Source organism: Diabrotica undecimpunctata, chromosome 7 (genome assembly GCF_040954645.1).
Source record: "Diabrotica undecimpunctata isolate CICGRU chromosome 7, icDiaUnde3, whole genome shotgun sequence".
NCBI classification, from domain to species: domain Eukaryota; kingdom Metazoa; phylum Arthropoda; class Insecta; order Coleoptera; family Chrysomelidae; genus Diabrotica; species Diabrotica undecimpunctata.
In genome coordinates, this window is record NC_092809.1 from 15,672,311 (window position 1) to 15,698,859 (window position 26,549).

The 26,549-nt window shown below is 33.8% G+C and overlaps 1 protein-coding gene across 1 annotated transcript in view; it reads right to left on the reverse strand.

Annotated features, from left to right (window-relative positions):
• LOC140446283 (uncharacterized) overlaps positions 1-26,549 on the reverse strand; it is a 235,446-nt gene that overhangs the window by 1,541 nt on the left and 207,356 nt on the right. The window contains 4 exon segments of the mRNA XM_072538819.1: positions 1,073-1,304; positions 4,457-4,667; positions 7,278-7,635; positions 10,170-10,372. Of these exon segments, the coding sequence (XP_072394920.1) occupies positions 1,073-1,304; positions 4,457-4,667; positions 7,278-7,635; positions 10,170-10,372 (1,004 nt within the window).

The window sequence follows — 26,549 nt, forward strand, 5'->3', positions numbered from 1 at the left end:
GAAAATCACATCCTAATCAGACGGAATGGTTGAAAGACATAATAAAACTGTTTGTCAATAACTTTCAATGTTTGTCGCTGATAATGAAAAAGATTGGGCTACTTTAATTCCTCTATTCCTGTTAGCCTCCGAACACAAAGCAACCTCCGAAGCTTCCTGAAGATCCTATTTTTTAGAGATTGCCTCCCTATGAAGAAGAATGTTCAATCCCTGACGTACATCGAAAATTTGGGAAAAAAATTGGAGAAAGTCTACGAATTTGCTCGTAAAAGTTTGAAGCTTCAAAGTGATAAAGCCAAGGCGAGGCTCGACATGCATGCTACAGGTACATCTTTCGAAAGAGGTGACCCGGTATGGTTATACAATCTTACACGTAAGAAAGGACTTTGTCCAAAACTTCAACGAAACTGGGAAGCATCCCGTTTTCAGCTAGAAGTAAACTCAAGGTAGTTCATATCGAGAAGTTAGCTCCATATCATAAAACTGATCCACCCCGTTAGCTTCAATCGGTCCTTGATAGACCAGTTATTCGAGACAATAACTATAGAGGAGGGAGCAATGTTACGACAGTACCGTAAGATTTATTTCATATAAAAAATCTCTTGACGAAAAAGAAGAAGTAATAAAGAAGTCTAGAATTTTCGAGATGTCATAGAAAAATCCTGAAATGTCTAATGAAGTGTGGCACGTCAGAAAATATATATATAAAGAATTTGATTTAAAGAAATACCAATCCGCAGTCGTTCAGATATAATTTGATGTCCGAATCATATCCTGTCTTTTATATGTATTAATAAAAGCGATTTTTTGCAAAGGAAATCAAGCTGACTTTATTTGGTAACATTGGAATAATTTCTCAACATACGAAATCTAAAACTTGGTTGCAGTACGACCATATGGCTACAGTAAAACAAAAAAAAAGATAAATTTGCTAGAAACAGTTCAATCACACTGACATACGGAAACTATATTTTTTGTAAACGTAAAAGATACGAAAAAGGGGACAACCGTATCTAATGTCTGTGATGTGATGTGTCTAATGAAACAAAATAATATTTGTATAAAAACCTACCACCGGAAAGGGTATCTTAGGAATGTCGTAGTTATCATAGGACGGTTGAGGCAGTAGAGCAGCAGGCTTCTTTGCCGAAGGTGATGTTACTCCAGGCTTTGGTGGTCTAGCTGGTGGTTTGGTAACTGCTTGACTCCATCCGCTGCTATCTGAGCTGCTGCTGATTGAATGGCGATCACAAGTGTGCTCCCAACATGGCGGGGCTCCCATTGTTACAGTTGCAGTCGAGGACCTAAAATTAAATAAACTGTTAGTTATTTTATTTTCATTTTTCATCCTGAATTTTTAAAACACGAAAGGGTATACATTAAAATTTTACACATGAAGCGTCATGAAAACTGGAAAAAGAAAAACTGAGAGACCAACCATATGGGCCATATTGATATCATAAAGAAAATTTTGTAAAAGTTTTTGAACATTTGTTTTCAGTTACTATTTTGTTCACTTCATGATTTGTTTTATTTTTGCTAAACATCTCTTTCTCGCTTATCGTTTCCTCATTACTAAGGATCGTGATTTCTTCCAATATTCCTAATAATTTTGCTCCATTGGTCTCTACCTTCAGCTGCTCTAAGAGCTTCGCAGAATGAGTTTCCAGCTGGATTCTTAATTTGGATGGACCATGTAGTCCTCTTGATCTTTTCCCCGGAACGTTTCAAGAAAAAATTAATCTCGCCAAACTATCGTCTCCTCTGCGAACCACGTGACCGAAAAATTGCAGAATACGTTGCAGAAATTTTGTGGAAAGCCTTTTTTTAATTTAGAGTCCGTGAAGAGCCCAAGTCTCTGTTCCGTATAGAATATTGAATATACAAGGGCATTCACCAGTCTCATCTTGATATTTTGAGAGATAGATCTGTCTTTCTAAACTTTTGTTAGGCGACTCGTCGCATTTTTTGCCATACCAATACGTCTTCGAACTTCTGCTTCATAGTTACCATCATTAGTTATACTAGACCCGAGATAAACAAAACTGTCGACTATCTGGTACTCTAGTAACATGCTAGTAAGTCGAATAGTGTGAAATCTGTCGACCACCATTATTTTTGTCTTACCATTAATAATTCTCAGACCAACTTTATTGTTTTCGTAGTCAACCCTTCGCATGGATTAAACATTGCTTCAAGCAATGTCATCAGCAAATCTTAAATTGGAGATTTTCCTACCAGCCACTGTTACTCCACCGGCCCATCCATCTAAAGCCATCCTCATGACATATTCACCATAAATGTTTAATAAGTCAGCTGACAACACGCATCCTTATCTAATACCTCTCTCGGTCTTAAATTGGTTTGAGAACTTCTGATCTAGTCGTAGTGTTGCTATATTGGACTCGTACAGATTTTTAATAAGTGTCACCAGGTGCATTGGTGTGCCAATTTCTATTAAAATGGACCACAGATTTATCTAGCTTACATCATCATATGCCTTTTGGCAGTCAACGAAGCATATACTCATACGTACTGCAAATTGTCTAGACTTTTCAATGAGTTTTCTCAGGTTCAGGATTTGTTCCCGTGTATCTTCATCCCTTACAAACCCCGCTTGTTCCTGAGGTATTTGGTAATGCAGATAGGTTTATAATCTGTTTTTGATAATATGCAACAAGATTTTACTAGCATGTGTTATTAGTGACAGTCTGCGGTAGTTTTCACATCTGGTAGCAGTTCCTTTTTTGTATAGCGGCAAACAGCGACACAGATAGAATGTATGATACATAATTCTTTGTTACCTAGTAACTGTATTATTTCAACTGGTATTGAATCAATGAGAATTTATTTCTCTTTAGAGATTTAATTGCATCTTTGACTTCAGCAAGTAAAACAGTATGTTCTCTAGGGTAGTCAGAGGGTCACTAATCTTCTGCTGGTAGCTTGTTATTTTTATATAGCACGCCACAGTAGTTTCGCCATATTTCCAATATTTCGTCAGTATCGGTCTTTAGATTACTTTCCTTATGTATTACAGATCACGTTTGAAATTTAAATTCTCTGGTAAGAAGTTTGATCTTCTTAAATAAATCCATCGGTTCATTTCGACAGCCATGTTCCTCTATCTTTCTGCATATTTGAGAAATGTAATCAGCTTTGTCTTTGCGGCACTGTTTTTTGATTTCTTTATATAATGCTCTGTATTCATCGTTTGTTCCATATCTAGTTTCATGTTCTTTTCTGCATTGAATCACAGCTCACGTATTTAATCTATTTTTGGTACTTGTAATTTGTTTATTGTCGGATATTTCAAATTCCCGTTTGCAACTTTTTAATGAAAACATTCTAAGCTTTTCAGGTAGTAGTAGCATTCATTGTTTAGCTTTATTGACAGAAATTCGCTTGCTTGTTGCATAATTCGTTCGTTTTTAATCAGCAGTTTGCCCTTCACGCGACATGACATTAGTCTTACCAGCATATGTTTTTTTTTGCGAAAACTTAGATTTGTGTAATAAGGATTGGTGACCGTGCCAAAGTGTGTGGTGAGCAAAACAAGGACAAAAAATATTAGTAGTAAGTATTTGAATGCTTTGATCAGTTGTTTTTAGAGATAAACTAAATAGTTTTATTTTATATCTTATTTCATCATTTCATTAACTTATATCAATGGTTCTTCCTATTTTTTATCCCGAGCTTCAGAGCCGTTTAAAAAGTGTAGGAGAAATGCTTGGTTATCCTTCTACATTATTTTTTCTTGACTCAGACGGGTAACTTCTTGTCTTTGGCATTTGGTTAAACCTAATAACAGTTCTTTCATTTAAAACCACCAAGATTTCAGACCCATTATCTTGATACATTAAAAATAAAAATTAACAGGAAGTTAACACATATGTATATCCTTGCTTAATACTTTTTTTATCGCTTTATGGCCATCTCAGTTAGCATTTCACATTCACAAATGATATGCATCGCAGTTTTTTCCCTTTTTTTAGAGGTGTTTCCTCAATTGACAGTGTGCTATGAGGATAAGTCTATGAAATTAAAATTTTCAAATTTTATATTAGTGGCTAAACTTGTGGAGTAAAAGATTCCCTTGTTATCTTCTATAAAAATCATATCGTCTGTCCATTGAGATCAAATTGTTTTTTAATCAACGTTGATTTTGTCCATACTAGTTTTATCCATGAACACCTTAAAAAAAACCACAAGGTTGTATAATTCTTGTGAGACTTTTATTCATTTGCTCAGCTTATGGTTTTCTTTATTATTTTTTTAAGTATTATCTCTATAGTTCTGGTTTCCATCCAGATTAACTTTTAATCGAACCCTATTAAGTAGTGTAAGAACCACGGAATGAAAAATGTTAGCTTTTTTCTGTTTTCTTAGCGCTTAAAAATATTTTTATTTCCCGACATCAAAACTGTTGCCGAAACATAATCTTTTTAATACTTACCTGGACATTGCACCGAGTTTGCTGATACAACTCATGCATCTTTCTATAGGCGGGGGTCCCCAACCATCATTTGATATACTATCACCACAGCCATAATTGCTCTCCATATCGGTGTAAGGAGAATCCGCCCGTGAAATAAGGGACGATTCGCTTAATTCTAATCCTATTCCTCCTGTTGCGCGCATCGGTCCTCTTCGAGGACTGTCCATCACTGAAACATGACGTTTAATTAGCAATTAAATATAAAACTTATATAAGATATGCAAGTATAAATAGTCATTAAGACTTTTTACGATAGATATATTGCACATAAATCTAATCTGGGCTTAGAAAAAACTATATATAACCTAAATAAATAACTAAACTCATAATAAACAATAAAATGATTAGGACAGCTATTATTTAGTATTACTCCAGTCGTCAGAGAGAGACGAAAACGCCACTGAACCACTAAAAATCATACGAACAATCTAAATTTTGCAGAGAATATTAATTTTGGGACCCCAAAAAAGATTACCACTTTTACCCCCGGGCTTCCTCCTAAAACCACCCTCACAAGGGGGTAAAAACGCAAAAAAAAAGATTTTCACCGAATCTGTACACCGTAGAAAAAAATGGAACTGAGAGAGTTTTAAACAAAAATGTTTATAAGCATTTTTTGTGAAGAATGAACCGTTCTCTTAGAAAAAGCGCTTTAAGCGACCGTCGATTTTGAATGTCAGATACGCGCGCGATCAATATTCAATAAAATTTGTATCAGCTCGACGGTAAAAATTCGTTGTTCGTATATTTTTAGGGGTCAACTCTCGGACGACTGGACTGTATAATACAATCAATCAAATAATCCTTTATATTATTTAGAGATCTATCTTTAATAGCGCAGCTAGATGCAATAATAAGCAACTGGAAATAGGGATAAGGTGATGTGAATACCATAAAAATAGACTAATTTTCGAAACCAAATTCAAGTATTCCGCTTTAATCTGTGCCTTCTAAGAATTGCAAGGCAAAAACAGACGTTGATAAAGGTGTTAAGAGAGACATGGGGAATCTAAAACTTGCATTCCACAACATATCTTTTCAACTAAGCAAAATTCTTAGCGAATTGGTTTCTAGTACTCGTACAGAGTATATCGAAATAACAAAATTAGTCTACGATTTTATTATCAGATGTCGCTACATTGCGTCTATACGAAGCCATGTTATAGTTGCTTCCTAAGTTAGAGAAGAATTATTTCACGTTCAGAGCGCTTGCGAAAGCCGTTCTGATGATGCCTATTGGGCTGAAATACGTATAAACGGATGCGCAAGCTCCCTATACGTGAAATAAAATCTTAACTGTCTTTTCCTTGTTATTTCGATATACTCTGTACGAGTACTAGAAACCAATTCGCTAAGAATTTTGCTTAGTTGAAAAGATATGTTGTGGAATGCAAGTTTTAGATTCCCCATGTCTCTCTTAACACCTTTATCAACGTCTGTTTTTGCCTTGCAATTCTTAGAAGGCACAGATTAAAGCGGAATACTTGAATTTGGTTTCGAAAATTAGTCTACGATTTTATTATCAGATGTCGCTACATTGCGTCTATACGAAGCCATGTTATAGTTGCTTCCTAAGACAGAGAAGAATTATTTCACGTTCAGAGCGCTTGCGAAAGCCATTCTGATGATGCCTATTGGGCTGAAATACGTATAAACGGATGCGCAAGCTCCCTATACGTGAAATAAAATCTTAACTGTCTTTTCCTTGTTATTTCGATATACTCTGTACGAGTACTAGAAACCAATTCGCTAAGAATTTTGCTTAGTTGAAAAGATATGTTGTGGAATGCAAGTTTTAGATTCCCCATGTCTCTCTTAACACCTTTATCAACGTCTGTTTTTGCCTTGCAATTCTTAGAAGGCACAGATTAAAGCGGAATACTTGAATTTGGTTTCGAAAATTAGTCTACGATTTTATTATCAGATGTCGCTACATTGCGTCTATACGAAGCCATGTTATAGTTGCTTCCTAAGACAGAGAAGAATTATTTCACGTTCAGAGCGCTTGCGAAAGCCGTTCTGATGATGCCTATTGGGCTGAAATACGTATAAACGGATGCGCAAGCTCCCTATACGTGAAATAAAATCTTAACTGTCTTTTCCTTGTTACAATAAAAATAATTTATCTCTAGCTATCTCTACCTCTGTAACTTCACAACCATTCTGCCTGCCTGCACGACTTGCCTTCACCTACTTTGGTCAATCGTGTCTTCTCGCCAGTTGTGTATTCCCATGACAAGCAATACCTTTCCTATGGGTTAGAATTGATCAGATTGTACTCTCATATCTACTTGATATTCGCAGAGCATCTTGCAACTATATTCTCAGCACCAGATCCTAATAACGATGAAGATGATGATATTAGAATGTACCTCGCAACTCCATGTCAACTATCTCTTCATCTGACATAAAAATTCTAAATCCTGAGAAAGCTGCTGGCTATGATTTGATAACAGGATAATTACTTAAGAAGCTATCGAGAAAATCAGTGGTGTTATTACCAATAATATACGGCAACCTACTACGTCTTCGCTACTTCTCAATACAATGGAAATTTGCTCCTTATTGTGCTATACTATCCTTATACTTATATCACTACTAATATATTGGTAAATATAAGTTAACATGCAAATAATAAACAGGCAAATAATATGAGTATGGGATCTATAAATGATATAGTGGTATTAGAGTCATTAGCCATAGAGTTGTGCATATAAATAGAGAACCAATTATGACTATTAGATACCAGATTATGATGGTGATACTTGATTCAACTTACCTGACATATTTCTTGAAACAGGCCTTCTCCTTGAAGAATGCAAATTTCCTACAGACGCCGCCTTTAAAGTAGTCGTGATCTCTTCTCCCTGATCTGTAAGTAGTACGTACAACCCTTCACCCTTTATACACCTTGAACCCCCTTCGAAGCAGAACCGCCCTTCGACTACCCCATATCTCCTTAAATTACTAATAAGCCACTGACCAGCCACTCTGGGCGGAACTCCCGTAGTTAGGCAGAATCCTCTTTCTTGAACGTGCAACCGAGCAGGACCCGGAGGCAATCTGGACTTTGGTGGTGCGGAAGACACTAGGACTAAGAAATGAGGACCGTCGTTCAAATGGGAACTTAATTTTACCTAAAAAATACACAATGTTTTAATGTTGGACTTCTTGTTTAGTATTTAATATTAAATTAAGATAAATTATCCGTTAGTGAAAGAAACAAAAAAAAAAGAAATAAAATTCGCAAATAGCATATGCATAAAATCAACTTTAATATAATTATGCTATTTTGGTGTCTTTTAGTTACTCAAACTGAAAGCAATTTTCACAAATTTTATTCAAGATGGTTTAAAGTTTGGTCTCCCAGCAAGCAAGCAATTTAATTGAACCCAGCGTGAGAGACTGTACACCCCTTGAAATGACGTTCGGGTGTTACAATTTATTGGAGCGCGGTGTATTAATTCGGGTAAGCACAGAAATCACTCCATCGCGCTCCAATTCTCCAGACCATCGGTGCACACTATTACCCAAAATGCTCTTCATGTGGGATTCCTGGGTACAAGAACTACAACATGGTTCTCTAACCGATCAATGCAGGCTAGTGTAAGGCGCTTTATACCTGCTATCTTCTTGTGACACTATCCGCGAATATAAAATTGCTTGCTTCAGTCTCTGCTCTGGGTTTCGCCCATTTCTGTGACTTGGTGCTAGAGAGTTTGGGTCCTTCGTACTTGGGTTTTTTGGTTTTTGTTAATTTTTTTTTGTTGGCTTTCGCCGGTTTTTGTTAGTATTTTAAAAAATTTTTTGTTGGCCGTCGTTTTTTATATTTTTTTGTGGTTTTTTGAAGGATGTATGAAAAAAATATCTTTATTAATGACACAGTAATTGTGGGCATCTACGTTGATATAGCTACGAACTACCCTCTGATTTTACATATTTGCGTTTATGCCAGTATCTGCTGTTTGAAACGTTTGTGTTTCCATTGATGGAACGCATCATACCTTATTATTTCTCGCAATATTGGACTTGGATGGTTTTCCAGTTCTGTGAGTTTTATTCTGGCTGGGTACGTTGACTGCTAATGGCTGCTATTATAAGTCGCTTGTATCCTCTTCTTATTTGTTTCGCAGACGTGTCCCTATGAGAGAGATGCGTATGTTAATATAGGCAGTATGATGATATTTATTTTAGTTTTTATTCTTAATTTGCTTTTTCTATCTGCGAGTCCTTTTATTTACGCTGTTGCCTTATTGACTTTTCGTAGTGTGACGTCTACATGTTTTTTAAAAGTTAGTTCTTGATTCATTATAACACCCAGGTATTTAGCATTACTTTTAAATTCGATGGGATTGTTTTACACCGTCAGTTGCTCCTCTGGGTGTTGATGTTTCTTTTTAAAGATCACCGCTTGCGTTTTCTCTGAGTTAATGGTAATTTTCCATTGTACGCTCCATTCTTTAATGTTGTTCAACGATGTCTACATGTCTATGCTTGGCAGCTATCGCTGTGTTGTCGCTTTATAGGCTGAGTAATGTTCCAGGTATTCTTGAAACATCGGCGGTTTATATTGTATACAATAGTGGTGACAGTACATCTCCATGTGGTACTCCAGCTTCCGGAGATTCGAGTTCAGATAGAACTTGTCCTATCCGAACTCTTAAGCTCCGGTTGTCCAAGTAAGAAGAGATCAGTCTCGTCATGGCCCCACTGTATCCATAGCCTCTAATTTTGTATATTAATTCCTTATGGCAGACACTATCAAAAGCTTTGCTTACGCCCAGGAAGGCTGCTCCTTTGCATTGTCTATCGTTGAAACCGGCTGATATGTACTGTGTCAGTGTAAGTACTTGTAGCTCGCTGAAGTGGTCTTCTCGGCAACCAAACTGAGCTTCTGAAATTTGTCCTAACCGGTCTGTTTCTGCTTGGAGTATGCCGAGGATGACTATTTTTATACTCATGCTGATTTTTGGAAGTAAGCTTATCTGCCTCAGGATTTGGTCTCCCTTTATAGCATTTATGCATTTTATATTAGTAGGAGCATATCGCAGATGATACTGGAGTTATCCAGTAGAGACGCATACACTTAGTTGTAAAGTGTAAATAAAAAAATATTATTTACTAAATTTATTAATGAAATAGTATTTCCTTGCCTAACTATATTTAATGTTATTAATTAGTTTTAAAAGATATACAAATATGTTCACAATAAAATATACATCTATTTAAAGCTGGATAAAAATAATTGCCAAAAGAAAATAATTAACGACAACTCTCAGCTTTTTCGCTTTAGATGAAGTTTCCATTTTATATTAAGATAACTAAGTAAGTGTTAAATTAATGTATAGGTCGATTTATACAGTAGTCCTTAAAAAATATCACTATAAAAGGATAAATATATATATATATATATATATATATATATATATATATATATATAGATATATATATATATATATATATATATATATATATATATATATATATAAGTATGTTGGAAATATCGGGTATGTGGTCTATATTAAATAAAAATCTTTGTTTTTTCTGCATTAAATTGTTTTTTTTTGGTCGAAATAATCACGTTAAATATATATATATATATATATATATATATATATATATATATATATATCTTAAAAATGAAATTCTTTGTATGTTTATAACTTCTTACCTGCCATTGCATAAGCCTTTCCCGATTGTCAAATGCTAGAACAACGACGACATCTTGACATAATATAGCTACCGTATTTGATTCCTTATCTAAAGTAAAACCAGTCTCCAATCCCAGAAAATGTTCCAGCGAAAGGGAAGCTTTGGTTTGGCCCTGTTTGTATCTGTCTTTGGAGTCTCTGTACAGCTGCAGGTGTAAACAGTCTGAAAACAAACAATATAAAATTAGTTAATGTATACAGTTTTGTGTATTTTTCTAATATCCTTAGCAGTTCTTTTGTATTTGATTAATCCAGACAAAACGACCATTTTGAGTGATACAATAACTTTCAATTGATGTATTATTTGCTAATTTCGTTAAAAAATATAAACACGTGCCTTATTTCAGTAACCCAAACATATATTATGTAATTTAACATTTTTAAAAGTTTTACAAATAAGTATTTAAAAATAGTATTGGGGAAATAGATTGTTGTATTAAATGATGATTATTTTGCATTGCAAAAGTTTGTCGCGAAACTCTGTAAATTATAAAATCATTGATTTCGAAGTTATTTATTCTAAAAATATTGGATCAGCGATAACTATACCGACAAACAACCCACAGACAAATCGAAATTTGGCAAAAGCATTTAAATATAAATCTGATTTAAGGTCCATTGCCAAACATCCTGCACTCATAAATCCATTGTCCAGTTTGAAGCAAGTTTATTGAGTCTGTACATCCGCCACACATTTCAAAACCTCGGTTACAGACACTTTGATAGGTTATGTCCAATTTATATCCCTTTTCGATAACGCCGTTTCGTCATTAGTCGATTTTATGAGTCGATCGTTGTTTGAGTTTGGAATTTACTGTGCTGTTAAGTGAAATAATGAGATAATGGTATTATTGTGCTCACTTTCTTGGCGAATATATTTTTGGCTTTACTGTAACGATTGTACTGATCGTTAAAATCACAAGATTCTTTTAAAAATACAGTTAAAAAGCAGTTTCATGTCTAATTTGCGATAAACATTAGCAGGCCATACACATGCGACTAAATTAATTACTTCGTTTTTAACAGTTTTCTGGTATAATTTAATTACATCTTATTATATTTTTGCAATCAGAATCTTTAGGTTTTCTTCTACTAAGATTACAAAAATTACAACAACTCACACTATTTTAAAATATCAATTAGATACAAAAAAAGGATATAGAACTAAACTAACAAGAAAGAATTGACATGCTCACAAATAGTAGTGATTACTATGGACCAAACTGAATTCTAAATGAGCTTCTTAATACGAAAACGAGATATCAATGGAGGAAAATTAGAACACTAGGGAAGAAGAAAACCCAGAAGAGAATACAGTACTGTGCGAATTAATGGAATCATAGGCTGTTGTAATGAAAAAACAGTTTATTTAGAAAAAAATTATATTTTGACAAAACTCTAAAGGTAAACTTCCATCATTTAATAGGAAATGTGTCTCCCTTTGGCTACAATTACTGCTTTTACCCGTTTTGGCATAGATTCTACTAGCTTCTGACAGTTCCCAGATGAATAACAGATTCTATTATTTTTATTTTTTAGTACAGTCGATTTTGCACAGTCTAATTTTGCAAATGGCCCATAAATTTTTAATGAGGTAAAGGTCTGACGTATTACCGGTCAAATCTAAAAGATTAATCTTCTTATTTTCAAAAAATTGGGAAAATTTTCAGGGAACGGAGTCCTGTTGAAGAATCGCTTCCCCTTGGGGCGGATATTTTTGGAGTTCTGTGTCCCAAACGCTGTTCCAACATGGAGTTATATAAAACAATTTTTTGGCTGGATGTTTTACGGTTTAATTAATATGAGATGGTTTAGGTTTTTATTGTCAGACTTCCTGACGAATTTCAGTTGCTAATCAAACTACAAATAAATTTCCAAAAAAAAAACAAGCAATTCTACTTCACTCACTCCCAAACTCTAATATTGAAGTTTACCTTAATGCAGTAACTTGTAAAGTCGATCCCAGAAAAATACATTCTATTTATAAAATTTTAAACGATCGTATTTGTATTTACCAGTGAACAGACAGTCGATGAGTTTCTAGCAAACGACAATGGGACAGTAGTAGTTAATCCAGAACGTAATAACTCCAATTGACTTTCTCAGGATAGGGACTTTAAATCTAGCATTCAAGTATATCTTGAGGTTCCGACGATACACTTTTATACCGCCAACTAACTTAGTCGAATTACCCGATTCTATGTTAATTAACCATGAGGATAACAACTATCGAATTTTCTTTTCCATCGAAAAGCAATCTTGCTAGTTATGCAAGAAGCAGGGATATTTTACATCTCAGTGTCCCAATAAAAATAATCAGACTCCTTCAAACACCAAAATACTGTTCATCTAAACTCTCTACAGGAAGTACACCAATCAGCTCCACTTTCGACAATTCCTTCTACACAATCCTCTCCTATTGAGACTGAAACTACATTACAACAATCAGCTCCTTTTTCGATAAAGTCCTCCACACAATCCTCTCTTGCTGAGGTTGAAACCTCTACAAAAATCAGAAGCATACTCTAGAAGCATACTCCGATAAATTGCGACCTACCTAATGAGATTCGAATAGATACCTTAGATCAAGATACATCCTCATTCTAGCACCCTAAACGAAACGTATCTGAAATAATATCCCCCTCCCAATAAGAGATAACGAAAATGCCTTCGTTGAACCGAATCCACGAAGCAAGAAACCAAAAAACTCAACAAGAAAACAACAGAAACCTAGTAGAAGATCTTATCAAATGCACCAGTCAATTCTTCAAAAAAAAACTCCAACAATGGATACTTAACACAGGAAGAACTTATTGACATCTTTGAAAATGCGCATAATTCTTTAGATCCTCTCAGTGTCACCAGAACTTACTCAGAGGATATCGAAGGATTGATAGACTTTCAAAAGAAAATACATTCTATGTTAAGTCCAAGATATCTTAAATCCCTTTGTTCTAGAATTAAAAAAAAATTAACAAAACAAATTTTAAGTAATATTTCTACCTATGATCCTAGCGATTCCTCTCCGGAGACTTATTAATTAAATATTTTCAATTCTATTATTCCATTTATTATTCATTTAGAAGATCTTAAAATTCTTATAAATAAATTTCATCCACCCATCCTATGTTTGCAAGAAACAAATTTCAAAGGAAATTCGTGTCACAATCTTAAAAACTATACACCATATTTTAAGAATAGAACTACTGGATGCCATGCTAGTGGAGGTGTCTATATCCATAAATCATTCGAAGTTGACTTTATCCCTTTAAAAGATCCATAAAACAAACTGTCCTACCATGGAGGCTACCTATGAAAAGAAGGGATCAAGTTATCATCTCCAGACTACGATTAGGACACACCAAGATCACACATGATTTCCTACTATAGAACCAACCCAAACCTTTGTGTTACGCGTGTGATAGTGATCTAACACTACATCACTTTAGGGGAGTGTCCGTTGTACGCATTTGAAAGACAACATAAACAGTTACCTACAACAATAAAAGACATGAAAGTGAACATAGTGACCACAATTGTACCATACTCTTTTTGGTTTCCTCAGGACTAATCAACAAAATCTAATTGTATTCTTTGTTTTTTTTTATATTTATGTTATCTGTAAAATCGACCATTGCTAATAACCCTTGTGGTTGAAGCGGTTTCAAATAATAAAAAAATGTTCATAATCTGCATATTGGTACATTCTAGAAAATAAATGCAGTAAAATCGTTAACTTTGGTATAAAGTTTTCAGAATAAATATTATGACTTTATTTCTTTTCGGCAAAACACATATTTTTTTAACGTAGATTTCGCAAAAATCTTTCCGCCCTGTACATTACCTAATCCGCTTTTTCCTCCCTTATGCCATCAGTAATATACACAATAACCCATCTCCTTTAAGTCCTTTTGTTCCGCTAGAAAATCCTCTTATCTGTCAAGGGAAGACGTTAGTCTGGACACGAACATATTACAACCAATAAAGTTCGGCGGGTGGACGAAGTGTTTTGTTTTTCTTTCCCAATCACCAGCAAATGTGTTGACAAAGAGTGAAACATACTTATCAAGACGTCTACATGCATTGCATTTTTCTCTATCCGGAAGTAAATATATGAATGAGAAAATTAAATGCTTTTCGGCAGGTTTTCATCGAAAGGTTTTTTTTAAGAGCAATAAGTTTTTAGTGACAATCAGTTTTTAGTAAATTGTTTACACTTACTTTGTTTTAGGAAATACACGAATTGAAACAGACAGATATTTATTTAGAATTTTTTTTGGTGGAATTTTGAGTGTGTCACATGTTTTAGGTTATGATACATGTTATGTGTGAAGTTAACACAAGAAATGAGGTAAATTTTAAAAATATGCATTAAACACAGTGTGTGTATGCATGATCTAAGTGGGGTTACGGGGGTTATGACCCCCCCACCTCAAACAAAATAAAATATCAACCGAATGATCCTAAAAATAATAATTTAAAATCCATCAGCCCTATCCCAATAAGCAGGAAGTCAAGAGTTGAAATGATTCAAACTAATTTATTCTAGGGGTAAGTGTAGAATTATGCGGAGGCCTTTTTACATTGCTCTTTAAAAAAATTAACAATTCTGAATACAGTAATACCTCGACTAACGCTATCCCGACTTCCGCGAGAGTTACGCGATTAAATATTTTGTCAATTCGTCATTTGAGTGCAAGAGAATCGTTCGATTATCGATGAGATAGAATTACCGCCCACACATTATTGCTCATTCAATGTACATGACATGACTCTTCGCTCGAAATCAGCACATTATTATTTTGTATTAGGTATTTCTTCTATCTTCAGTTTTGTCTACGAATTAGTTTTCATTAATGCAAACTATCAGGAGCCCAGAATTTCTCATTTCAGCAATTTGTCTTAGTGATGTTTTAGGTACAACTGTATCACTTAGACGTCTTCTTCAGTCACCAAAATTAGATTTGGAGAAAGCTACTGAGGCCATAGAGGACAATAAATGCATTCTTCAAAATAAAAGATCAAATGCTGAATATGTTTTTAGCAAACTTTACTATAAATAAAGGAAATAGCTAAACAACTAGACATTGAATTGAAGATGTCTCGTATAGTTTCTCGTCAAACCTGTCGTCAAAACCAACCTGCTAACTCTTGCAAAGAATATTTCCGAAGATCTGTTTATTTACCCCTTTTAGACAATATCTTAACTGATTTAGAAGAACGACTTTCACCGAAAGTTATGAATCTATTTAATCTTCGAGTTGTTTTACCTAAAACTGGTAACACACCAAAAGATAAAGTCGCATTAAAATAAATTGTTAACACCTTTCAGGATATTATTGGCTATATATTCCACAGTAGAACAAGAGTTTTCACTGTGGATTCAAAAGTGGAAAAGAGTCGTGCACAATAATGGAAAACTTCCTGATTCTATATTAGAAGTATTAGAAAACTCCGATATTCACATGTATTCAAATATCAGAATATTTCTGCAAATATTAATTACACTGCCAGTCAGTGCAGCCACAGCTGAGCGTAGTTTTTTTACGCTTAAGCGTCTAAAGATTTGGCTTAGAAATAGAACTTCGGAGGAAAGGTTAACTGATTTAGCACTAATCAATATGCATCCTGAAATTTCTATAGATGTTGATGCAATCATAGAGCAATTTGCTAAATCGGATAGGCGAAAAGAATACATTTTATAAAATTAAATAATATTTACTTATCTTATACTTATAGTATTTTTAATCACTAAACTTTTCTTTACCACTTGTTGCCGGCTATTGCTGACGATTCGTTGTTGCAAAAGTGTAACGCTGTTTACACTTTTGCTTAAGGTTTCTTCTTCATTACGGAAGGGTGGCAATAACTACAGCAAATTGCTCTCTATCTTGAGCTGTTCTTAGTATCGAATATGTGTCCACGCCTGTCCAGTCTCTTACATTCTTCAGCCAGGAGCATTTTCCCCTTCCTAAACCTATTTTTCCTTCTACTTTCCCTTCCATTATAAGTCAATGAAAGTTATATTTTTCTCCTCTGTCAATATATCCTAGATAACTCGTTTTTTTGTTGTTTACAATATTTATAAGTTCTCAGTCCTCATTCTTCTCAGCACCTCGTTGTTGGTCACGTACTCTGTCCTTTACCATCCTTCGAAAAATACACATTTCAAAGGCGCCTCATACTTGTAATTCCGAGAGTCCATGTTTCCACTCTGTATAGCAATAAGGAATAAATGAATGTTTTTACAAATTGAGCGTTTTTACATTGAGTTATTGCATTTAAATGACTTAACTTTGGTTTATACAGTAGCGTTTTAAATTTGTTAATATTTAATATCTATATAATAATATAAATTCTGTTTTAAGTTTTGTAGTACGCTCCTGAGTTGTTTATTTGCGTTTGTCTCTTATTAAGGAATTTTAAAACGATCAATATATTATGGCATTTTAAGTTGAGATTCCTAATATCAAGTTTTGTATTTAGTTGTTTTTGTCGTTGAAAACGATTTGTTTACATTCGAGTCCCCTAATATTAAGGTATTCAATTTTTCTAAAACGTAATAAAGCTGAGAATATTTCAATGTTTTTTTGTCGGTTCGTTGCTAAGAACGAGGTCAAGTGGAGGGCAGATTGTTTATTTAGGTTCGTGGACCACAAACTAGCTGTGAGACGCGAGGGGAATTTATTTTGGTTGAATTTGTAAAATCTAACGCATTGGGAGTCAAGCAAGAGATTTCAAGCTAGAAAGATGTTTGGGCGATTTTGAATCGGGAGTCGATTCAATTTATTTGTGTTATGTCTTAAGACCGGTTAAGGTGATAATACTCTTTGCATAATGGCAGTTTAGAACAGAGTAATCATCGTAAGATTTGTGCAGTACACCGGAACTGAAGAAATTTTGAAAATGACTATATAGGATGTCCCACCAGCTTTGTTGTCGTTTGCCTACTTGATCTAGCCCCATCTACGTCAGATCTTCATTCCTGCGTAGGGAAATGGTTTCCTTTTTGTTCCAGCAGCGAGTTTTGTCCTTGCAGCTCCAATCCCAGAGATAGCAAGTTTTTTTTCAAAGTTAAGTGGCAAAGTTTGTGAATTAAGGTTACAATTAACATTTTAATTTTTCCAAATTAAATAGACATTATTTTTGTTAATTGATAATTGCTTCCATTAAAAGAATTTGTAATATTTAAAGTTTTATCATAAATAAGATTAAATTTTAAGATATTTTCATAAACAAGGATATCCTTAATTTTTAATAATCTAATTTGGCCATATTAATAAATAACCTAGGAACCATTTCGAAGATTTTTGTAGCAATCTCCTTTGTAAACAGATAAGCACGTAAGTTTTTGTTAAATTTGTTATTATGTTATTTAGTATGCTTCTTGTGCAACTGTTTGTTTGAGACAAAAATAAACGTTTGATTTGTTTCTCTGATCCATTGTTTGTATTTATTTTAGAAAATCTCCTAACCCTTTATGTATTTTTTACTTTAGGGATATTTTTCCTAAATTCAGCAGGTCTAGGATTCTTCGAAGCGGCGTCCTTTCCTTTAAAATAGCTAGAAGCCCTTTCTTGTTGTCTTAATTGCCCAATTGTCCAGGAGATTTACGTAAGTAACCCCTTTGTTTCTTTTTTTTTGTATCTGCCCAAATCCGAACCCTTGCCGTTCACTTATCCACGACCCCAGCTCTCCAGCTAACCCCTGAGTGCCGTTCGCATAAGTAGCGTTTATTTTGCTTGCCCTACCTTCACCCGCATAGTTTCTGTCCCCAATTTTCTACCCGCATGTTCTTACCCTGAGGTAGGCAAAATATTTCGTTACAATACTTATTTAGCCTTAGTTTGTTCTTGATTTTGTAGCTATAGGATAGGTGGATTTAAATTAATTGTCTTTAAAATACCTAGTTTAATTTGACAGTTCTTCATTTTTTAGTATTTAATATTTATTTTCTTTGGTTTAATAGTCTTGTACACTTGGTTTTACTGTTATTAAATATGTAAGTTTAAATTATTTTTTTTTTGGTTTAAGTTTAAGACCAATTAACGTTCTACCCTTCTTTGCACCCGTAGGGTATTTGGGTTTTAATAACTGCTCATTGGTTTAATATATCGCTTAAAATAATTATTGAGAAAATGGTTGCCTCACATGAGGCACAAGTCATATTAATCGTAAAGGTGCAAAAATCTAAATTCTATATTAAAATCACCCTCAAGACCCATGACTGTCCCCCCCCCAACAAAAAATTCTGGGATCAGCTACTGAAAGGAACAAAAATCATCTAAATCCTATATCAAAATCACCCTTAAGACCCATGACCCCGCCTCCCGACAAAAATTTCTAGATTTGTCACTGATTAAACAATTGATCCATAACTATATTTTTTTATTCAGTACAGCTTTTATTTGAGAATATAGTACTATCTAAATAATAACATAATTATGCCAAGATAAAAATGATATTCGAACTATTAAGAAAACTAACCATCTGACCCAAATTACAATGATTAAATACCTTTCGACACTCAACGAGAGTTTTTATTGCATTTCGGCGTTTCGATTTATATTTACTTATGTTGTCGGCAAAAATCTGAGGCAAGAGCAACATACTCTCATTCTCGAAAGAGATTTCTTAATACTAAGAAAGCAAATATGGCCTGTGTTTCTATGGTACTTGTGATTTACAACTTTCTACTGTTCTGTTTACGACACCACACTTTACATTTTAAAAGATCAGTTTGTTACCGTCTTTAATATCTTTATGACTCTTAAATCTATTTTTATATAGCAACTGGCCCCGCCAAAGGAAGCATTTGTATCTTACATACGAATACATTAAAAATTTAGTTGGAATTATAAAAGTCTTTCTTTCTGTCCATTTGTCTATAGTAGGGTTTCCCAAATTTATTCGTACTGTGACACCTTTGAGACTGCTATTTCTGCATCAACTCAACCCCCAATAATACTTACCAATTTTAGTACTAGCCTAGTAACAGGTTTAGGTTATAACAAAAACACTATTTGAACATTTATATTTTTATTAGAAATTAATAACGAAACCAAAACAGGCACAAATATAAAAAGGGATATTTATTTATGTAACTGTCTGGTTAATGTGAGGGATGTGCTTACTTTTTTAAGCACAGCTTATGAAACCGGGGCTACAGTGTGGAAATTGCCACTCTCATCTCTTTTTCTAAGTTTATGTTTGGCCTGTACTTCTTTTTAATTACTACAACTGCAGAAAAGCCTGTTTCGCAAGAATACGAAATCGCCAATGGTAATAACACTTTTAATGTAGCAGTGCTGATGGCATGATATTCATGAGCAAGTAAGCTCCAAAATTCAAACAGTTTGTCCTTGTCGTATTGAAGCTTTATACTGGAATCACAGGACAATTCTGTCAGTGGTTCTTCTTCCTGTGTTGAAAGTGTCGATGGCGTAAATGACAGGAATGGGTTTCTGATCCAATCATATTACTCCATATCTTCGGGAAAATATTTCTCATAGTGTTCGCTCAATGATAACATGTGTTGTGTAAACATATTTTTTAAATATTGAATAAGAATTTCTATCGATTTTTATTGCAGAATACCTTGTAAAGCAGGGAAATAGTCAATTTCTTGATCTTCTAATTTTCTCTTCCATAAGAGCAAATTCTTCTGAAACCCAGTAATTTTATCTGCCAATTGCAGGATATGAGTATTGTCTCCCTTCAAAGACCTATTAAAATCATTAAGTTTGTAATATATCACAGAGGTATGCTAATTTTATTATAAACTCTGAATTAATAAAGTTTTGCGCATCATCATGTGATTTTGTATGTAGATACGTGTAAAATTCATTTCTTAATTCGTATACACGTGCGAGTACGTTGCATTTGGATAGCCAACGAGAGTTGCAATTCTAAATTAAAGAGTGTGCTCGGCCTCCATTTTTTCACAAAGTTTATGGAAAAGTCTTGATTTCACGGGTCGTGTTTTAATGTAGTTCACCACTTTAATAATGTTATCCATCACAACACCTAATTCAGGCGTAACGTTCTTTGCTGCTAAAGCCTTTCTATGTATGACACAATGTTTTCATTTTACATTTGGAACCTTGGTTTTGATGAGAGCTTGTAGTCCTCCATACTAACCAGACATCGCTCGGGCACCATCCGTACACACGCCTACACAGTTATCCCAGTTAATATTAATTTCAGTCATATATGAGTTTAAAATCATGAATAAATCAGTAGCTTTACAATTCTCATATATTTTTCTGCAAAATAACAAATCCTCATATATATTTGTTTCTTGTATGTACCGTACATAACATATCAATTGAGCACCATCATTACTGTCAGTCGCCTCGTCCAGTTGAATGGCAAATAAACCTGAAAGTTTCCCCACAATTTGTTCATAAATATCTTCTGCCATGTCGTGAATACTGCGACTAATCGTATTGTTTAAAAGAGGTACATTTTTTATTTATTTAGCTACTGATTCTGCAATCATTACTGTTACCATATTAACCGCTGCATGTAATATCGGTTCCTCAGCGATCGTATGTGGTTTTTACATTTGGCAACATGGTAAGCTACCATGTAAGAGGAGAGCAAATCTTGAAACCAAAGCCGTGGTCTGATGTTTTAGCTCTCGCAATTTTCTTACAAAAAAATCTCTTGGCTTACCTTGTATATGACTGTGAGTTGATTTCAAATGCCGTCTTAGTTTATTAGGAAGCATACTTTTAGCCGCCAACACTTTGTGACAAACAACACATTGTGAAAGTTCTACATTCCCTTTAGTAATGCAAATCCAAAATGCAAATATTGGTGGTCATATTTCTTCTTTTTACTTAAATTAACATTACTGCTCCCGCTTGATTCTTCACTTCGTTTTCTATTCTTTTGAATATAAGTATCCATTGTTTATAGCAAAAACTCCGCGTACGTAATAAAACAAAACAAAAGTTTGACTAAATGACATAACACGCGCGACAGTAGAGAACACGGTGGAGGGGAGCTGACCGGCGAATTCGGAATGCGCTTGGCGCTCACTCGACTCCAGTGTTGCCAATGTCTGGATAATTATCCGATTTTGGGATAATTTCGTGTAACATCGAATAATTTTCAGATTGAACAATTTTTTGAATAATCTCAGATAATTCAAGGGTCTATCGACTTCATGTTATATTTTTATTTGAATTATTTATTAATACATATATTTTATACTCATTTAAAATAAAATAAATATATTTTCTGTAATAAAATTCCACGCTGACACGCACGCCCCTGTGACAACGCAGCAACGCCCCAGTGCGTCGCTAAGCACAGTTTGGGAAGCCCTGGACTATTCGCGATAGCCAATTGCGACAGGGGGCGCTCAAGATTTCAAAGATGGACGATAACTTCGGGAAAACAAATAATTTTGTCATTTGATCTCGAAGCTATAAAACGTTTAATATAAATCATTTACACGTGTGTTTTGCCAAAGTTAAAGTTGGAGTAGGTTTTTTAAAGTTTATTTGTTTGTGATTAGAGTTTATACATACGGCAATTGACTCCCAAACCTGAATAAAAATAAAATTAAATGTTGGTTTTTTTACAGTACATGTATCTGAAACACGGAAAATAAAGTTTACATTGTCTCAATTATTTTTGTGGTTGCAAGGTCGACAGAGATCATTAGTTGAGGGTGAGGCAGTTTTTGGAGCTGGCCACGTTATATTTTGTAAATTACGCCTTACGTTTTCTACTAATAAACACCGAACAACAATAACTTCATGAGACCTTTGAGGCAATTTAGCTGATGGAACAGCATCTTTCTTCAGTCTTCTCAATTTAGTTTCAGGGGTTACTATAAAGTAAATTAAATATAAATATATTAAAATATAACTAATATTTTAATCAACATTTACTTGGAAAGCAATAGTTCTCAGTAAAACGTAAACTGCAAACAGTCATGTACTTGGTTATAGGTTTGCCAATTTGCAAAATGCATTGCCAAACTTTTATGTATGCAATTTTTTTGTGAATTATAATAGGATGAACATTGAGGAACACTGCAATAGTTTTTTGAAGTCGAAGCCATTGTTAATTACAATATAAACCGGTCGCTAATATGTATTCAAATTAATGACAATTTAAAGGTTTTCCCGAAGTGGATGCTTTTGAAATCTACCACCAGGCGTCGCCCACTTTGCGGTTCCTCGCGAATAGTTTACTTTTTAGATAATAGCCTAACTCTACGGGTATCAAAGCACATTGATATCTTAGTGACACTCTTTAACCAAATGTATACTTCAGGCGTATTACCCAAATGGTTGACTATACTAATTTCTCCTAATATTTAATATATTTCGAGTAATTTACAAATCTTCCATTATTGAGCATATTGTTTTATTTATATATGAAAGTTTATTAACGAACCGATGCACAGGAGGACGAGTGATAAGTTTATGTAAACTAGGCAACTTTTTAATCCAATAAATATGTTATCAACAAATCAGCATTGACGCTATTTTCAATTTTCAATATAAAAGTCTGGAACTCTATTTCCCATACATTTGATTTAAATAGAAGAAAAATGTCCACAAATAAAAAGTTTCACTATAACTCAAAAGAAGTTATCGGCGAATCCCATCGTTCTCCGCAGAAATCCCATTAGTTCAGTGTTAGAAAGAAACTTGCCGACAATAAAATCTAAGTTGTAGACAAGCAGCGCTGTTAACGCAGCGTGTCGAAAATAAACATCTTCAGGAGGTGACAAAACTTTTCGAAGAACTTTAGGCCAGGAGAGTTTTTCCACACAATAAGAAGAGTTAATAATTTTACAATTTATGAAGGACTATCTGTCGCAAAAGTTTCTATCAGTGCTAAAATAACCAGAATACGAAATATAACCATAAAGTGCACATAACATTTATATCAAAACATGAAAATATACTTTTTAAGTACAAAACTTACTAGTAGAATGATTTTCTTACAATTTGTTCTTTTACACCAAAGAAAAAAACAAACAAAGGTTACAAACGGAGACGTTTAGTCATAAAAGAAGAAAGAATATATGGTATTGGCAATAGTGCAAGTGTAAGGTAATTAATGAAAACATGAAAGAGTAACGGATAGCGGTAAACATTGAGGTGAGAAAGGAACATAAACCTCTGCGTAAATTTTGTAGTAAGTCCATTGAAATGTTACATTTTTTATGCTTAAGCTTAAGTTTAAGCTTGTGGGGTCGCCACCCTTGAGTTCCGGCTGCCATCTTGTAAAAAAGGGGAAAGATTTTTAGCGCTGTATCTCGTAAACCATAAACACTACAATAAATTTTATTAAACATTATTTGTAGAAAATTAAATTGTCTACAACTTTATTTTCATTACATTTAATCGTAAAACGTAAATTAAAAAGTTATAAACAAAAATAACTAAAAATGTTTGGAAAAGATTTCTTTTATAACTTTTTTCTGGTTATCGAGGCTTAGTTAGCGATTTAACCATTAGGCATTTTTATTATATATGTTTTTATTTATTTAATTTATCATTTTGTTAATATTCCTATCTCATTGATAGTTTATTATCCACCTTTTCCCCGGTCACTTATAAGGTAGAGACTGGAGGCGTGTTTTTTTTTTAAGTGGTATTCCCATTAAGCCTAAGCCTAATCTAAGGCAATTTCCAGGCGATATAATATTCAGCATAATTATAGATTTGAGAAGTTCTTTTCCAGCTATTGTTTTTTCATTTTCTTTAATGGTCCAAGCTGCGGTTTAGGATCTAGTTTAGTATCAAAGGTGAATTTTTGCGGAAGAACGAAAAAGAGTAAAAACTGAAGTCATTGTGGGTAATTCATCTTTGAATTTTCAGAGTAATTTTAATATTTCCATGATGATACTGCAGGTTTCACCAAAACAATTGAGGCACACTTCAGAAAATTTGAGGCCTGCTTTTTGGCAACAACATATACTTCCACAGTTTTCCTTGCATCGGCAGATTTAATAAATTCTGGAGCTATAAAAGAAGGGCCAAAGTGTAAGAGTTTTTAATGTTTTGATTGGTATACACATTTTTACATGATTTTTTTATCCTAAATCTCAAGACCGCAGTGGTTCCTGGCGATAAACTCTAAGGCTGTGGAAACGAACTACATCTTGTGTTGTCGGAAGTGATAAATAAGTTAAGTGTATTTTTGGTCAATGTTTGGACGAATCGTTTGTATCTTAGGCTGTCAGAGAATCATTTTTATTTCCACCATATAGTTTGCCGATACTACATATATTCTACAATAAATATACCACTAGTTCTGGTTTAGGGTTCTAGCAAAGGGTATGCTTTCTCTTGGGCCTACGGTATTTACGGAAGGTAACAGGGCCAGTCCTACGCTTCAACCTCTTAGTATTACACCTTGTTGCCTACAGTATACATCTATATACAGTATACTATGGATACTCCACAGGAGAAGTTAACATTGTTATCTTTTCTTGCTCTTCATATAGTGTTCAGTAATTTCCCAAGAAGCCCAGTCGCATTTTATTTCTTTTCTCCATGTAACTTTTTTGGTTTGGGGTTTTCTCTTTCTACATATATAGATAAGTTTAATTGCGATAAAATCAATCACTGATAAATGTTTATAAAATCCCTTCGGCTTCCAGATCCAGAAAAATGAAAAAGTAAAACAAAGAACATAATTTCAGATCAATATTACGTAATTTTCTGTTTTTGCCCTTCAACATGTAAAGTAATTTTTGACAGTAAAATAACTTGTTTGAAATTATACCATGTATTTTCAGTCGAGTTGTAATTCTAATACCATCGTTGCTTAACAAATGTTCTATATAGACTAATATACGCGTTGAGTGACAGGTTTATTTCATATTATAATATAGAAACAAATTATAATATAGAAAAGAAAAGATCAGCAACTTGGTTATTTGAAATTGAGTACAAGTCAACAACGTATAGCTGTGCACACTTTATACACAACACCTACACATAATAAACATACATATACACATACCATATAGATCGTGTAAGGGTGACTTTAATTTTTTTTTTGATGAATTTTGACAATGTCATAACATCCTTGCTTAGTAAAGCAGACAAACTGATTATACTTATGTATATGTATATTTAATCAGACCCTTCTTTTGATATTCAAAATTTTTTAACATCTTTTGGTCTAAAAGTAACTATCAACGATTATACTTTAATCATATCCCAGTCCAGTAGTTGCATCGACAATATTATGACAAGTTTTTCTGAAAGTATTTACAGAGTGGGCGTATTTGAACATTGTTTTTTTGACCAAGAGCTCAATTTTCAGTTATTGACTCTGAGCATAAAGTTTTTAACACTAATCAAACATTTCAACGATTTATTACTCCTTCTGGTTTACAGAAGCTTAAACGTGCGCTAGCTAGTACAAAGATGGACTTTTTCTATGGTATTAATAATGATTTTGATTTTTTAACAGTCTTTTTTACCGAAACTTATAATAATAAAACATTTTCGGATGCTCCTGAAAAAACACCCGTGCAATGGTTTAATAATGAATTAAGGTCTTACAGATATAATCTTTCTCTTATTATACACATTGCAGATGCCACTAAGGATCCCGATTTGTTCAAAGTGTATAAACTACAAAAATTTGAATATAATCGGCAATAACAAATTGCTAAAAAGTCAGCTTATTGTAATTTTATTACTAATTTCAATAATAAGCCTAGAGACTGTTGAAAAATAGTAAATTTCAAAAGAAACACAAGATCCAGTTTGGTACAATCTAATCTACCTCCAGATGAAATGAATTAATTTTTTACTGCAATTGCAGAGAATATAGTTACATTTCTTTCCACTATTAATGTCGATGTCCTCTTTAATTATAGAAATTATCCTTCTCCGAGCAAGTCCTTTTTTTCGTCCCGTTGCGGAAGAACAGGTCTCTCAAATTATAAAGTCTCTTAGTAATTCTAATTGTAGGGACGTTCACAAAATTAATAGCAAAATAAAAAAAAACTTACCGAATAGTTTTAACAACTTTCACTCATCTTATTAATTTAATTCTATTAACTGGAGTATTTCCAGAAGTAGTAAAATATTCAAAAGTACACCTATCTACAAAAAAGGTGATTCCTCAAAAACATTGTTTGTACTTTTGGGAAAATTGAAAAGGTTATTAAACAACAGTTTTATTCCTATTTTGTGTCAAATAATTACTTTAGCAACTCACAATATGGATTCAGAATTCCTTGGTCTACTACAAACGCGGTATTTAATGTTGTGAGCGAGGTGATTGAGAAGCATTGATCTTCTAAAAAACTTTTCTATTTCACCCTCAGACATACTAGTCAGTTT